We start from the raw sequence: 17,900 nt of genomic DNA on the forward strand, positions 1-17,900 counted from the left end.
TAACTATTTTAAAATTCTGTCCGTTTTATAGCCCAGATTAAAGCTAACATTTCTTTTTCTACAGTTGAATAATTTACCTCTGTGTGTCTGATAGGGTTCTGCTAGCGAAAGACACTGGTTTGTCGTGGTTAAAGTTGCCTTGGGACAAAACTGTCCCAATAGCGATACTACTAGCGTCCGTAGTAAGTATAAAATGTTTTAGAAAATCTGGTTATTAAAGGATCAGGTCGATACATAGCTGAGTTTTGTAAGTTTCAAATGCTTTAGTATATTCCTCACATATTTTTACTGTGGCTTTGCCTTGAGGTTGTTGTGTCAAGGGTTTAGTGATTGCTTGGAAACTATTTATGAACTTTCTTTAGTAACCGAGTAGTCCTCGGAAGGATTATAATTGCGTTTGGTTTTTGTCATTGGGAATGGCAATTAGTTTCTTGGGGTTAACTTTTATACTGGTATCGGTTACTGCGTGTTCTAGGTATTCGATTTCTTTTCTGCAATATTTAACCTTTCGAATACTTAGAACGCTCGAAGGAAATGCTTACAAATTTAAATTGCCGTCTTTTTTTTGTTTTTGAGTCCCGATGCAACGTACCGCATAATTAGTTGAGCAAAATTTAAGGGATAGAGAACTTTAATTGGATAGTCAATACAGAAGATTTGAGTTCTAAAAATATCGTATAATTCTTTTCAAAGAATGATGACATTGCTTTTCCCGGGTTAGAACCTTCACAAGGTTTCTTGAACATGGATTACTAACAAAAGTTTTTTTTCTAGGTCGTAAGTGTACTAATCAAGGTATTTTGCCAGATGACAAATTGTGAGGTTATTGAAGTGACTTTTCTATTTCGCCAGATGGCAAAAAATATGATCTCATTGAAAAATATCCAGTCCCTACGGACCTGATAGCGCAAGACGATTCGTTTCATTTTGCAATTATTACAGACGATTTATAAAAAACTTTGCAGATTATTCACGTCACATAACAAGATTATGTAAATGAATGTAAAGTTTGAGTGGTCCGATGAATGCCAAAAAGCTTTCGAATTTTTAAAAAAGCTCTTATGAAACCGACTTTACCTACATACCAAGATTTTAGTAAGGAATTTTACATCATAACAGACGCCATTAAGCCAGCCTGCGGTGAAGTTTTGACTCAAACGTATGGAAATAAACAATTTCCCGTATCAAAGTAGACAAAATAAATCGTGCGCAGGAAAAGAACAAGAGCAATAACGCATTTTCGACCATACATATATGGTCAACATTTCACAATCAAATCAGACCATATACCATTGACATATCTGTTTTCAATGGTAGATCCAAATTCAAAATTAGAGAGAATGAGACTAGATTTAGAAGAGTATGAGTTCACTGTAGAATTCCTGAAGAGAAAAGATAATTTTGTTGAAGCTGCGTCATCAAGAATAACTATCAAGGAATTAAAAAGTACTAATACAAATGTCTTTAAAGTCACTACAAGACAACAAAGTAGAAAAAATAAATCCTGCGCAGGAAGAGAACACGAAATTTGTCCAGGCAAAATCTTGATAAAGCTTCTAAGCCCAACGACGTCATTAAAAACGACGATATGCGAAAAATAGTAACCTTGCACATAACAAATACGCTATGCTTTTTAAAACATGGTAAAAAGGTTGTAAGAATTGAGATTAGCGACCTTTATTCTAATGGAACTATCGATTTAGGTCAAATTTTCCAAAGGCTTGAAAAAGAAGCCGGTATATTAGTAATAAGCCAACTCAAAGTGGTACCGAGCGAAAAGCGCTCTGAAAACACTTCAATAGATACCTTCAAAAATATGGGCAATATATATTTAAAGAACTTAAGAGTAGCGGTACTCAAGCCGGAAACCCAAATAAATAAACAGAAAAAGAAGCAATAACGTCTGGTTGTGGGGTTGGCGTCAAATAAATAATCCTCAGATGATGGAAGGAAACCAGTGGTTTTATTGTTATGTCGCTTTATTAGAAAAAATAATTGGGCTGCATATAATGAACTCTGAATTTGAAGTGAGCTTACATAGTTTTAGTTGAAATTATTAAGGTGCAAAGGAAACCATAAGGAGAGTGCTGAGCTTAGTTGGGATCGTATTAGTTTAGTGAGCGAGTATCTCTCAGTGAGTGAGTCTGTTTCACTGAGTGACTCTCTCACAATGAGTGAGGCTCAGTCAATGCTATGTTCAGACAAGCATTGAACAGGCATGAACATTCTCCCCTCTGGCAATATGCAGATTGCAGGATTCCTATTGTGTGCATGTGCCGGAGAGTATCCATCCAGAAATTTGAGCCATTGGCAGACCGCCTTGGCTCGGTTGGATACCTGGTAGGATGATGTCTGGGTAGACGTGGGCGCCGAGTACCAAAGGTGCTCGAGATGCTGAACGAGTCCTTCATGTCCGCCCTGATAGTTCGGGCTGCAGTTATGCAATTGAGATGCGGGTCAGCCATCAAGAATACCTCTCGAGACATCTTGGTAACTGAACAACATGGATCGACTAGGGCCCGAGTATCAAGGGTCTTTTTTCCGTTGTCAAGCAGCAGAATGGCGGTGGGCAGTATACTGACCCCATTGTGCTGGAGAAGGGACGTAAGCGACGTCTGTATAGTAGAACGTCTCGGGCTTAGAGGTGATGTGCCGCTGGAGGCCGAGGAGCCAGAATCTCTTCTTGTGGGCCTGTTGGCTGACCGAGAGGGTCGAGCGCTACGGTGATGTGGAGTTAGGTGTTGTGATCTATTTGGCAAATTTTGCACTTGGCTCCACTGCGACATGACTCCCCTGAGTGCTGATGAGCCAGGCAGTTAGAACAATATTTGTTTGTTAAAACGGCTCGGAGGTGCTTCTCGGTGCTTCAAGAAATGCTGGCACTTGCGTAGCGCATGTATGTCTATACACACCCGGCATCTAAGGGAGTGCGTTCTGGAGAATAAGATGTAGGATAGGTGTTATTATGTGATGGTTTTATTTTGAAAGAGGGATTAGTTGCATTTAAGGACTTGTCGGTAGGAAGAAGGACTAATTTGGCTTTGGCCTTCGGATGACACCACGAGCGGTAAGCACGTCTATTACGAGGACTTTGTTATCTGTGCCTGCGCAAGCCAGCTGGACTCGGCCAAGGCGACATTCAGTTATTGGTAGGTTATATTCCTTGATAATCACCATATCATCGACCAGCGGTTAATTAGAGAAATAGCGTCTTCTTTGGCTCGTTAATTGACAGAGTGACGCCAACTAGGAAGTGGCCAGGACTTAGAGCCAATAAATCAGTCGGATATTCCGACATTGGAGAGATTGACCTTGAGTTAACCCAGGCTTCAATTTTGGAGAGGCGACTCGCAAACTCCTGAAATGTATAATTTGAAGATGAGATGGATTTGTAGAAGTGGGTCTTAAAGCTTTTCACCTGCTTCCCACAATCCGCCTATGTGAGGAGCGCCAGGAGAATTGAAATGCCAACACAAGTTATGATGTCAGTGCTTGGATAAGATGAACTCCTTGATCGCTTGCAAGAAATCTCTTGAAAGAACGGATGAGGCTCCCACAAATGTGGCCACATCTTGCTATAAATCGCGATAATGCTGCCAGAAATCTTTCCATCGTAAGATCTGTGGTGGCTTCGAAATGGATTGCTTTCGTGCTGAAACAAACGAAGACAGACATGACCCTTGGTAATTTTGCATGCTCGACCAATGTAGGTTTTAATATCGAAAGGTCCGGCAAAGTCTACACGCGTGTGTGTGAAGGGTCGGGAAAAAGTAGATCTCGCCCTTGGGAGCTCGCCCATAAGTTGGGTCTGAAGTGTATTACACAGACCTTGCAGGAATTTATGGTAGATTTTACCAGGACCTTGAGATTTGGGATCCAGTATTTGGCTCTTATGAGGCGTATTACCAACAGATTGCATCCGTGAAAACAAATGAAGTGGGTTAATCGGACCAGGAGGCGTCAAACATCACCATTGGCCGGAATGATGATGGGGTGTCGCTTATTATAGCCTAACGCGGTTGACGCTCTCACCCGTCCACAGGATCGCAGAATACCCATTTAATCGATGAAGGGTTTTAAATTGTGAATGCTCCTTGATCCTTGAATTTGCTTCTTATCGAGCAAACAGCTACAGGTACTCCAGTGCCTGTGCTGATCGAGTTTTTTTCAGATTATCGATAACTTACTCCGTTTCCAAGCAATCAATAAAAATCGATGTCGATATCCTATTTTTTGGGCAATTATGGTAAGAAATAAGACCTGGAGTCACCAAACTTGACATATAGCTTCTAAAATAGAATATATATATGCATTTCATGTTGGAAGAAGAGGGTTCAGGGTATCCCCTAGTCGGGGGACCTTCCGACTAGAACCTCTTACTTGTTTTTCTTGTTGGGTAGAGGCGACAGCAAGGAATGCAGTCAGTTGCTATTTCAAACCCTGCCAAGGGAACTTTTTTTTAAATTTATTTGGTGTTGAAATTCGACCGATCGTTCCTTGGGCAGCTTTATGATATAATGGTCGGATCTTATTTTAATTTTGCCTATATATGAGAAGTATAGTAAAATTAGGAAATTCCGAGTTTGGTCATGATATCTTGGAAAACAAATTGATTTTTCATACAACGAAACTCAATTATTGACCGATCGTTCCTATAGCAGCTATAAGATATAGTGGTCCGATCTTAATAGGATTGTGCATATATATGAGGAGTGTAGTAACTAATAAATGCCGAGCTTGTTCAAGATATCTTGAAAAATCAAATGTGTTTTCATACAACGAAACATAATTTTCGCCCAATCGTTAGTATGGCAGCTTTATGATATATTTCTCCGATCTTAATTGGATTTTACATATATATGACGAGTATAGTAAAACCAATAAATGCAGAGTTTGGTCAAGATATCTTGAAAAACAAAATGTTTTTTCATACAACAATTAAATTTTCTACCGATCGTTCCTATGTTAGCTTTATGTTATAGTGGTCCGATCTTTATATGATTTTGCCTATATATAAGAAGTATAGTAAAACTATTAAATGCAGAGTTTGGTCAAGATGTCTTGAAAAACAAATTTTTTTCAGACAATTAAATTTTCTACCGATCGTTTCTATGGCAGATATATGATATAGTGGTCGGATCCTAAAAGGATTTTGCATGTTTATGAGTAGGAAATAAAACCAATAAATTTCGAGTTAGGTTAAGATATCTTGCTAAACAAAATGTTTTTTCATACAAAAATCGTATTTTCTACCGATGGTTCCTATGGCAGCTATATGATATAGTGGTCCGATCCAGCTGGCTTACGCATATATGCTGCGTGCAACAGAACGAGCGGCTGTTGCAAAGTTAAGATAGCTTTAAAACTTAGAGACTAGTTCGCATTGAAACGGACAGGCGGATAGCCCGACATGGCTATATCGACTCGGCTGTTGATGCTAATCAAAAATATATATATACCTTATTTTTTATACCCCCTGCAAGGTAGACCCTTTTTTATAAAAATGAAACCTTGGTCGACTAACAAAATCCGAAAATAAATATGCAGTCACGCTAATATGTGACTTAACCAAATGTCTAGTTGCCATACCTATAACAAACAATGCAACACTGTGGTTGAAACTATATTTAATTCTTTTATTCTGAAGTACGGTCCAATATAGACGTTAATTACGGGCATGGGAACAGAATATAAGAATACCGCACACCACCACCAGACAGTTGGAACAGTCTAAAGTAATCATTGAACTTTTAATGAATATGTCGAAGTCTGCAAATTATTACCCGTTCTATAAGTTTTCAGAGCGCAGCGAGTTCCGATGTGTAAGCTAAGCTTCGAGAAAGCAACAGGAACTCAATGTTTTTCCTTTACCTTTTTTATCCCATCGACCCACAATCGGTGACATTGTCGCCTCGCCCTGACTGTTCTAAGCAAAGCAACAATAATGCTTCAGAACAGTCGCAACATACAACTTCAACCTGGGAATTGTAATCTCCAATCATTGTGAACTAACAAATATCTTGATATTTCTGATCATTATTGTGACATTCTACGTGAAACCACACACATTCCTTATGCGCCGAAAAATACATACGATCATACATATCATTTGATAAAACTGATTGGGACGTATGACTTCAATATTTCGTTTTTTGTTTCAACACGACCTCCTCTATTGCCCATACTAATTATCCATACGAGCTTTTATTTGGTAAGACAAATAATTAACAATAACATTTTATTAGTATAGATAGTATAGAACCATTTTATAACGTAATTATTACGCGAAGGAATCGAAATATAGACTAGAAACAGCATATACAAGAGCTAGGATAATACTTGAACTGCACAAACATAGAAACAAACTTTTATATGACAAGAAACTCGTAAGCTTCGAATTAAAATTAAGAGATACAGTTCTGTTAAGAAACGAAACAGGTCATAAACTAGATTTTATTTGTATTGGACCATATAAGGTCACAGGTAAAAAGATAGAAATAATATTGTATTATCGGATAATAAGAAGGTATGTTATAACGGCAGGGCCGGAGCAAGTATATTTATTGAAAGTCAGATACGAATAAAATTAGCATTGAAACAGTGAATTGGATCTGAACCCAAAGTCTAGACGCATGAGTATCAGATGCCTCATCTGGCAAGCCAAATCAGCATACGCCAACCCTGTTGCTTGCGACATAGGCAAGTGTCTGGTTACCGCTGCTGGCCGCAGTGCGAGTAAAGTCGCACATTGGTGACTCCGAAGTTTAAATAAACGCAAAAGTTTCAGTAACACATTTAGTCTACTACTAAGCAATTACCAAAATTGGTGGACGCAATCGTGCACGCTTACACACGCACATACCACTTGCCAAAAATAATGAAATTGAATATATTTCTGTAAACTCACATAAAATATGGAGAGAGACTGAGCATACGCAGCAATGAAGCAGTAAGCTAGCCAAAGCAGCACAGCCGCCGGCATCAACATCGACAGTCACGGGCAGAACACGGAAAGCACATCCCTGACGCAGGCTAATCAAAAAATTTTTCGGGTAGTCGTCAAGCTGGCGCCATATTACAAGGAACAGCCAGACTATATCTGATACAGATGGAGTCACAGTTCGCAAGGAGATGCGAAAACTGACATCAAAGTCCGGGAATCCGCACGCAGTAACTAAGTCGGCGGATCGCTACTTGCTCTGCTACTATCACAGCAGATTTGGCGCCAAAGCTAGACGGTGCACAGAGTCATGTGAGCTAAAAAAGCTCAATCCGGAAAACAAAAAGCCACTCTGTCAGAACGGCAGGCAAAGTGGGGGCTACCAGTCGTTGATTATTCGTAACGAAACAAACTTCAAAAATTAGATACTTAATCGATACAGGCGCTGATTTCTCTATCTTACAACCCACAGATCGCAGTGCTCAGCCTACAACCTATCTTTACGCAGCAACATCGGCCTACGCAGAAAAATGGACTGGCAATTTGTCATCGCTGACGTCACCAAACCAAACATTGGAGATGATTTCCTACACAAATACGGGCTGCAGGTCGACGCACACAGAAAACTCATTACGGACAGCTCTACAAAGCCATAAATAAGGGGCACAACGTGCAGTGTGGAATTCGAAAAACTACTCACTGTGTTTCCAGTAACCAACGACCGCTTCGAAGTAGTGTCTTCAGTGACCAACGACTGTTTCGAACAGACGATGCTTACCTAATGCAACTTTTGAGCAAAGACAACTGCCAAAGCTAATCATAGGCAACAAAAAGAACAAGACGCCAATAGTGTGGAAGCAGTGCAGCATGCTAAACTAGTACTGCACGTTTGAAGCGAGTAACTTCTGCTCAGTTCCTTCTCTAAACGGAAGGCGGAATCGCAGAAAAAGCAAAGCACTTATGACCGTAAGTTGCTGGCGATTTTTCTGTCCGTGAAATACTTTTCACATATGATCGAATGGCGCAGCTGCACAGTACTGACCAACCATTCGCCGCTTACCTTTGCTTTGCAGACAAAACAACACCAAAGCGAACCCGACTGCTCAGCTTTATCAGCAAATATACAACAAATATCCACCACATCGAGGGGAAACAGATCGGTTTTCGCAGATATGCTGTCCAGGGTTGAAGCGATATTTAATGACAATCAAATTAATTTCAAGGAGACAACAAGCAGACACAGAAATGCAACAGCTTATTGTGCATTTTTCTCCACAGCTAAAACAAATCCAATTTTATGACTCAGCGACATTGATACACTGCGAGATTTCGTCAGAACGAATCCGTCCGTCATACACAGCTACCGTAAGCAAATCTTCAATTCCATTTATAACTTATCGCACTACTGTGAAACTCATAACCGAACATTTCGTCTGGAGAGAAATGAAAAGAAACATAGCTCAAATGGTCAACAACTGCATCAGCTGCCAGCAGTCAAAAGTCAACAGACACAACAAAGCAGGGCTTCAAGAAATCAACCTGCCTGAAAAGCGATTTGAACATATCCACATTGATCTAATTGGCCCGTTGCCAGTGTCCAACAATTACAGGTACTGTCTGACGTGCATTGACCGGCTTTCATGTTGGCCGGCGGTAGTCCCAATAGCGGATATAACGGCAAAGTCTGTAGCTACAGATGTATTGTATGGTTTTATTGCAAATTACGGCATACCACACTTACACAGTTGACGGGATCCAAGCATCTGTAAACAACAGCATACCACCCACAAGCCAACGGCATAGTGGAAAGAATGCACAGGACGCTGAAGACCGCCATTAAATATCACACTGATTTCAACTGGACTGACAGAAGATCTTAACGCCTCTCCAGCGGTAATGATTTACGGACAACTTTAAACCTGTCGGAGAGCATATCGAAGGTGAATTCATCAAGCGCCTACGTTCAAGCATGTCCCAACTAAAAGCTGTAAATACATCCCACTACACTACTACCATCATTCTAAAAGATCTTAAATGGGATGACACAGTCTAGACCCCTTATGAGAGGAAATTTTTAGTTATCAGCCGCAACGAAAAGCAATTTGTAATTGATATTAACGGCAAGCATAACACAGTAACCATCGACCGTGTTAAGGCACCTTACTCGGAAGCAAACTATGCAAAATCATCTTCACCAGCAAGCGGCAACATTCAACACCCTATTATTACCACTCATAGCAGAAGTGAAGTACATCCACCCAAAAAATACGTTCATTTTGCAACTAAGTTGCAGCATTGGAAGGGGAGTGGATGTGGCAGTCTCATTGCCTCAATAAATCATAGATTAGTAGTAAACGAGTTCGGAACGGAATTAGCTCTCGGATTCCGAAAACTACTTACTAGAGATAAGTCACGAGAATTGCTTAATCACACAAAATATAGCCATACTTTGTGATTAATAAATAAAATATGCGAGTAAAGTCGCGCAGGTGTTTGGTCTCCGACCGAATGTATGGATCGGTTGTACGCGATTGTTGCCCTTAGGCTAAATACTCTCGCTCTGTCTGCGACTGTGCTGTGTAGTGGTGGCGCATTCACAATGTCGGCATCGTACCCGTTTTTTAACAGCTCCCTGAATATGTTGCTGCACCATGGTCAAGTGGAAACCAATTCTTCCTGTGTGTTCACTCATATTCCTTTCACCCACTCGCTTCCATCTGGATGTACGGTATCTATAAGTGGAAATAAATTCATCAGCTGGATGATGGGAGGTTGTACATACATTATTGATGCCAGTGGCTGTGCTACGGCGAATTTCAAAAATTTGTCAATGCAAGTAAGATATATTTTCTGTCAGTTGAAAATATATCAATGTGGATTATTTCTTCAGCGTAGTATGGAATTGGTGTCTCACCAAATATATGTTTTTTGGAATGCCTATCGCAAATCGGTCTCTGATTATGGACAAATTTCTAGTTACTGGTGCAGACATATCACAATTAAAAACACATGTTGATACACTTGAAAACATTTTAAATATATCGACTTAAATAATTTAGGAATAACGGACAATTTGCAATGCAATAATTTTATAGCATCATTGCTTACGTAAATGCTTTGAGTATAATCTAACATATTGTTTGAAATTGAAAATTCATTAATTTGCAATGAACAATTAAAGATTTTTATTATGTTGTTTCCTTCTATTGTTATTTCGTTATTTATACAATTATGGTTTAATATAATTTTTGGTAAATTCCAAGTTAAAATTATATTTGGCTCTACGTAGTTGATTGGAAAATTTTTGCAATATTTTAAAATAACTACATTCTGCTGTTATTTGGTTTAAAATTCCTGTCAAACATTTATTATTAATTAATTTTTTTGTTTCTTTGCTATAAACTTTTTCTCTTGGGTAAAATATTTTTCATGAGCTATTTCTGTCTAAATGTTATTATCGTCCGGGTATGGAATTATTTCGAATACCGGGTATTTTTATTATGGGAATATGGGATATTATCAGTATTTCGTTTGTATCTGATTTAAGCCAAGTGGAAGTTTTTGTTTTCAACAATTTTTCAGAATTAACATGCAATAAATAGTCATGTTTAAGTAATTTTGGGGCAGCTGCATTCCCATCTCAATGTCTTCTACATATTCTGTAAAGTGTTCTAAGTTAAGGATATCTTATTTCTTTCCTTTTTGTTTCTCTTGATCTAGTACGTTCATGATTTCTATTTCTTTGTTTATAGCTTCCATTATGTGATTTAATTCGTTAACCTGAACTCTGTTTTCTGCTAAGTTGCTTATTTTTTTTCAATTTCTGGTTTGTCTTCTTGATTTAATGTTCTAAATAAGTATTTATATACTGTTCCTACTATGTTAACTAAAACTCTTTTGCTGCGTTTGGGTATTTTTAAGCCGTTTATTTCTCTGTTTAATTTTTCTACCCGGTATTCGATTTGTATTAGGTTATTAAATTTTTTACTTTGATCAATTAAATTGTTAAAAGTTTCTTCGGTTTTTGTTATATTAACCGTTAAACAGTGGAATTCGTAATCTGTCGGAATGTCTATGGTTCCTGTTTTAAATATGAGATACCCGTTATGGGCTTTAATACGATTAATTTCAATGCTTTGTGCATTTATATGGTTTACAGTTATTGATAATAATATTATAATAATTAGTTTAAGCTGGTGCTTGTATGTTTTGATCGCTGTCTGTTGTTGACCTGTAATTGTTATATTTGCTTTGATTAGTCTTTTTCTTTTTGAATTTGGTTTTGTAATGTGTTATTTTCCTGCCTCTGTTAGTTTCCTCAAAATGTTTGTCGTCGATTTGTCTTAGTTCTCCTGTTTTCTTGAACGGGGTTGTCGTCTTCGATTTAACTAATGGTGATTGTTTGTCTTCTTTTATATCGATGGGTTTACCCATTTGATAGAATACCCTGAACTCATTGAAAATGGGTAAAAGGTATATTGTATTTGTGCAAAATGTAAATGTATGTAACAGGCAGAAGGAAGCATCTACGACCCCATAAAGTATATATATTCTTGATCAGCAAGATCTATCCGTCTGTCCGTATGTATGAACTGAAATTATAGATGAAGTTGCTCCTAGTGCCTGTGCAGATCGAGTTTGTTACCGATTATCGATAATTTACGCCATTTCCAAGCAATCGATAAAAATCGACTTATATATCTGTTGTTTTGATCAATTTTGGTAAATAAGAGCTAGAGTCCCCAAAATTGACATATAGCTTCTAAAATATAATACATATATGCATTTAATGTTGGAGAAAGAGGGTTCAGGGTGTCCCCTAGTCGGGAGCTCCCGACTTGAACCGCTTACTTGTTTTTATTTTGGTTTTATGAAAGTTATTTGTACCTTTTGTTTCGTTCTCGGGTTCCTGTTTCCATATTCTATTTGTCGATTTTAGTAATATAGGTGTCTTTCTGTGATATTTAAATGGTTACTGTTGTCTTCTTGAGCACTGTGGATTGTTGGTATTGTGCTAATGGTATCTTCACCTAAAAAGTTTTCGTTCAATTGGATTCTGGACAGAGCATCTGCCATATAATTTTCTTTTCCTGGGACGTATTTAATTTGGAAATCAAACTTATTTAGCTTGATTTTCCATCGTAGTAATATTAATTTAGGTTCTTTCATGTTATTTATCCAGACAAGTGGTCTGTGATCACTAAGGATTTGAAACTGTGAAATGCGTCATCCACCAAATCCTTGACTCCCATTGCCACCAAGGAGGAATACATTATTGGAAAAGTGTGAAACACCCCTCTAATGAATTTGAACTAAGAACTTTGAAATTGAGTTTGAGTCCAATCGCGATTTTTACATACTTGTGGTTGAAATTTCCTGAAAACCTGTCCTAACGTGCACCCTCCTAATAAGATATCTACTGTTTATGCTTCCTAGCTCTTACGGGTTGGGCTGTGCGTTGATCACCAATCAGTTAGTCAGACAGGACGAGCAGATTTATGTATTATAGAGATGTATTAAAGAGATTATAATATATACAATAATAATAATTCTAATAATTGCAGCCACCAATTCCTTCGACGGAGGGTACCGATCCTTTTGAAATGATCTGTGATGATGCCCAAATTGCTGAGTGGAATAACCAAGGGTTACCTAGTGATAGAATGTCTGCGGAGAATGCTGCCATTTTGGTTCAATCCCAACGCTATCCGCTAATGATTGATCCTCAGCTGTAAGTTTGAAATTATTAAAAAAAAAAAGTTAAACTAATCAATGCTTTATAGACAGGGCATAAAATGGGTGAAAGCAAAATATGGTCCAGGTCTTGTGGTGTTGCGTCTTACACAGCGTGGATATCTTGACTTAGTAGAACGAGCTGTTAGCAATGGAAACGTACTTTTAATAGAGAACATTGGGGAGAACGTTGACGCTGTACTTAATCCATTGCTTGGTCGCATGCTGATCAAAAAAGGAACTATTTTGAAGATCGGTGACCGTGAGATTGACTTCAATCCCAACTTCCGTTTGATTTTGCATACGAAATTAGCTAACCCGCACTATAAGCCTGAAATGCAAGCACAAACTACACTTATTAATTTTACAGTAACACGTGACGGTTTAGAGGATCAGTTATTGGCTGAGGTAGTCAAGGTTGAAAGACCTGACCTAGAATCTATGCGTACACGTCTTACGCAGCAACAAAACCATTTCAAAATCACATTAAAGCTTTTGGAAGATGATCTATTGGCGCGATTGTCCTCTGCTGGGGATAATGTTCTTGAAGATATAACCTTAGTTATGAACCTTGAAAAAACGAAGAAAACAGCCGATGAAATTGAAGTAAAGGTAGCTGAGGCCAAGATTACAGGTGTTCAAATTGACTCTGCCCGAGAAGCATACAGACCTGCCGCCGAGCGAGCCTCAATTATATATTTCATACTTAACGATTTATTCAAGATAAATCCAATATATCAGTTCTCATTAAAAGCCTTTACAGTAGTATTTAATAACGCAATGCTTAATTCTACGCCAGCTGAAAAACTCAAGGATCGCGTTGAAAATCTAATGGAATCAATTACATACAGCAGCTATATTTACACTTCTCGGGGGCTTTTTGAGCAGGACAAACTAATTTTCCTTACTCAAATGTGCCTTCAAATATTAGTTAATATTGGCGAAGTGGAGCCTACTGAACTAGATTTTCTTCTCCGATTCCCGTATATGCCCAATCAAACTTCAAATTTTCCGTGGCTGACTCACGTTGGATGGGGAGGCATTCGTGCATTAAATAATTTGCCAGCTTTTAAGGGCCTAGAAAAAGATATCGAAGGATCGCATAAGAGGTGGATGAAATTTATTGATTCGGAGAGTCCCGAGAATGAGAAATTACCTGGTGAATGGAAAGCAAAGTCAGCAATTCAAAGGCTGTGCATAATGCGCTGTATACGTCCCGATCGCATGTCATATGCAATGAAAGGTTTTATTGACGAAAAGTTAGGATCCAAGTATATTGATGCGCGGTCAATCGAATTTTCTAAAACCTTTAAGGAGTCAAGCCCAGAAACTCATATCTTCTTTGTTTTATCGCCAGGTGTTGACCCACTTAAAGATGTCGAAAAAATTGGCAAGGTGTTAGGCTATAGTTTTGATCATGAAAACTTTCATAGTGTGTCATTAGGGCAAGGGCAGGAAATAATTGCAGAAAAAGCTATAGAAACAGCTTCACAACAAGGGCATTGGGTCATTCTGCAAAATATTCACCTAGTTGCACGCTGGTTGCCTAGTCTTGAAAAGAAAATGGAAGCTTCTCTTATTAATGTGAATTCAAAGTATAGACTTTTTTTAAGTGCTGAACCTGCAGGTGACCCGCTAATGCACATTTTACCGCAGGGAATACTAGAGTCTGCCATTAAAATTACAAACGAACCGCCGACAGGTATGATGGCTAACATACATAAGGCCCTCGACAATTTTAGCGATGAGACACTTGAGATGTGCTCTAAAGAAACAGAGTTTAAAGCTATTCTTTTCTCTCTATGTTACTTCCATGCCGTCGTGGCTGAACGTCGCAAATTTGGGCCACAGGGCTGGAATCGATCCTATCCATTTAATGTGGGTGATCTAACAATTTCGGTATATGTTTTATTTAACTACTTGGAGGCTAACACTCGTGTCCCTTGGGAAGATTTACGTTATTTATTCGGAGAAATTATGTACGGTGGCCACATCACAGATGACTGGGATCGTCGATTGTGCCGTACCTATCTTGAGGAATTTATGCAGCCAGAGCTCATCGATGGCGATCTAGAGTTTTGCTCCGGTTTCCCTGCCCCAGGAATTCTTAAATATGCTGGATATCATCAGTATATCGATGAAAATTTGCCATTGGAGAGCCCTTCTCTATATGGCTTAAATTTAAATGCTGAAATTGGATTTCTTACAACAGTGTCAGAGCGACTGTTCAGAATTGTATTTGAACTGCAGCCGCGAATGTCAAGTGGTTCAGCCGGAGGGGGTGAATCTGTGTCTCAAGAGGATATTATAAAGGGTGTTATTGAAGACTTGCTCGATAAAGTCCCCACACCTTTTAATATTGCAGAGCTTATGGGACGTGTAGAGGATCGTAATCCATATATTATAGTTGCTTTTCAAGAATGCGAGCGAATGAATATTCTTATGTCCGAACTTAGACGATCACTAAACGAATTAGATTTGGGTCTAAAGGGAGAACTCACAATATCTTCTGTTATGGAGGATCTTATGTTATGCCTTTATATGGATCAAGTGCCTGAGCAATGGACAAAGCTTGCCTATCCAAGCTTGTTGGGCCTGCAGTCTTGGTTTGGGGACCTTATGCAACGTCTTCGTGAGTTAGAAAGTTGGGTTTCTGATTTTCGATTGCCATCATCCATTTGGCTAGCTGGCTTTTTCAATCCCCAATCTTTACTTACTGCAATTATGCAGCAGACGGCACGTAAAAATGAGTGGCCACTTGACCGAATGTGTCTCAATTGCGACGTCACAAAGAAATTCAAAGAGGAGTTCACGTAAGCTTTTTCAGTTATGTGTGATCTTTAGATAATATTTTACCTTTCTAAATAGTTCTGCACCTCGCGAGGGAGCCTATGTTAATGGCTTATTTATGGAAGGTGCACGATGGGATATGAAACTGAGCACAATAACAGATGCTCTTAACAAAGAGTTGTTTCCTGCAATGCCGGTTATTTATATTAAAGCGGTTACACAGGACAAACAAGATGTGAAGAATATATATGAATGTCCAGTATACAAAATTAGGTAAGTTTTAGAAACACTCACGAAAATTCTTTACTTTTCTCGGTAATGACATATAAAAGAGAATAAAATTACTAACCTATCGATCATCGGTATAATTAGACCGAGCGTATTAATGTTTTAGAAAATAGAGGTGTACCAAGCATTAAGCATGTATTAATACTTAAGCCAACTAAAGACTAGGGATATATATATAATTATAATATTTATTATTACTATTATAATATTTAACTTAAACATAAAACGTTCTCGGCACGACATAAAGAACTACCAATTGGTAACCAATTGCGTGAGGACTTCGACGAGTTAGCAAGTTTCTATAAGAATTTCGGTTTGGACTAAATCGCAAACCTTGGCTCAATATTGCCCTGCTCAACATTTCGGGGCCAATCTGTGCTTCCAATATCACAAGCCAAGTAAGTCAACTTAATATCATATCGGGAGCTACGTTTCTAGAGCAGAGATGCCGAACAATGGAAACCGTAAATTTTGCTATCTCAAGCTATGCCCCTGGCCATAAGGTGGGAAAAACTAGAGCAATTAACACAAGTAGATCGTCATTTATCGCCACTAACCACGACGCCCCTGTCTGAGTCTTTTGTGACAGGTCGAACATAAGCATTAGGCTTAGGGAGACAAAACGAATTGCATTATGATTGAACTGCCTAAAGAAAGACCATCAATTGCGACCAAGCAGCTCTGGAGGCAGTCGTATCTGTGGGACGAAGCATCATTCCCTGCTGCATTTAAATAATATTAATTCTGTTATCCCGTCTGGACAGCTGACATCGTCGATAGCCCATGCGTCTTTTGCAAAGTTGTCGCTATTTACCTCCACCTCTTTTGTACCCAGTATGATGTCCTCTTGGTCTTTGCTAATAATCGCTACGGCACTTTGATCCCTTGTCCCTTTCGGATTCCAGTTCTCAGCTTCCCCTTATAGCGTCGCGCACTGCTCAACAGCTTCAGCTAAAGAAGCACTTCAAAGAAGCTTAGCCATTGTCTCTGGTCTAGGATATTCTCGTTTTGAAACAGAAGGCAATACGGTCACCTTCCCTATACGATCTCAAGTCTGTGAATACTTAACATGCCTCCTAGCTCTCGTAGCGCCTAACATAATTGATAGTCAACCGAGTTTTACTATCAACACGACGAATTGAAACATTCCCGGTAACAGTAAACTTGCAGATCCGTCATTCTTTAAATCTCCACGGTTGGACTTGCTGCTTGGAGCTAGCCTATTTTACAATATTCTCGGCGTCAGCCAGATACGGCTTCTCCCAGGGCTTCCGTGTCTTCAAAAAACACGGCTTGGTTGGGTATTTCTGGAGGCGGATCGCAAATGTGTGGCTCTACGTGACATACTGCGGGAAAACTCGAGACAAGTTATGAAGAACGTGCTGACGAATTGGTGCGAAGATCTTGGGAGATAGAATCCTGCATGGAAATTACACCGACCACTTCATAGGATGAAAATATTCAGTTCGTTTATCTTTCAAGAGAAACTTGGAATGTCTGGGGACGTCATACCAACAAGCCTTGAGGTTTCAGTTCCTGACCCTGGAACGCAGCTACCTCATCAAATGAACTATTGATGGCTGGACATGTTATTCAAAGCTCGCTGTTTCATATCCTTCTTCGCTTTCGTAATTGCTCGATCCCGATAATTGCCCTAAAAGAAGACATTGGTAAAATGTATCGATGCGTACGCGTTTCAGCACGGGAAAAATTTTTCCAATGCACTCTGTGGCGAGACTCGCCAGAACAGAACTTAAAAAGATTTTTCAGCAGGATACAGTTACATACGGAACAATTCCAGCTTCATTCCTCTCTGTCCGTGTTATGCATCAGTTGTCTATGGAGAAATCAATTTGTATGTCAATGCATTCTGGGCACGAACGCAAGCCCCCACAGCCCTTCTTGGCAATTATAGTGATCTTGTCGCAATCACGCCCAGTGAGACCTGCACATTTTGCATGCATCATATTCTCACACAGCCAGCAATTAACATATTGCAGCAGTGCTGAATCATCAGCCTGCTTGAACGAGCATGGTTTCTTACAGCACGACACAATTATTAAATGCGTATGCAAGTTGCGAGAGCGCAGACCAAAGTAAGCAAGTAATCACTCATAAAACAATTAATCGTACACACCACTCGGGCTGT

The 17,900-nt window shown here is 39.1% G+C and overlaps 1 protein-coding gene across 1 annotated transcript in view; it reads left to right on the forward strand.

The window, feature by feature from the left end:
- kl-5 (male fertility factor kl5) overlaps window positions 1-17,900 on the forward strand; it is a 336,420-nt gene that overhangs the window by 227,704 nt on the left and 90,816 nt on the right. The window contains exons 9-11 of the mRNA XM_070211050.1: window positions 12,505-12,671; window positions 12,724-15,486; window positions 15,542-15,736. Of these exons, the coding sequence (XP_070067151.1) occupies window positions 12,505-12,671; window positions 12,724-15,486; window positions 15,542-15,736 (3,125 nt within the window). The remainder of the gene's footprint in view (window positions 1-12,504; window positions 12,672-12,723; window positions 15,487-15,541; window positions 15,737-17,900) is intronic.

This window comes from Drosophila virilis, unplaced genomic scaffold (genome assembly GCF_030788295.1).
Source record: "Drosophila virilis strain 15010-1051.87 unplaced genomic scaffold, Dvir_AGI_RSII-ME tig00001906, whole genome shotgun sequence".
Lineage (NCBI taxonomy): Eukaryota > Metazoa > Arthropoda > Insecta > Diptera > Drosophilidae > Drosophila > Drosophila virilis.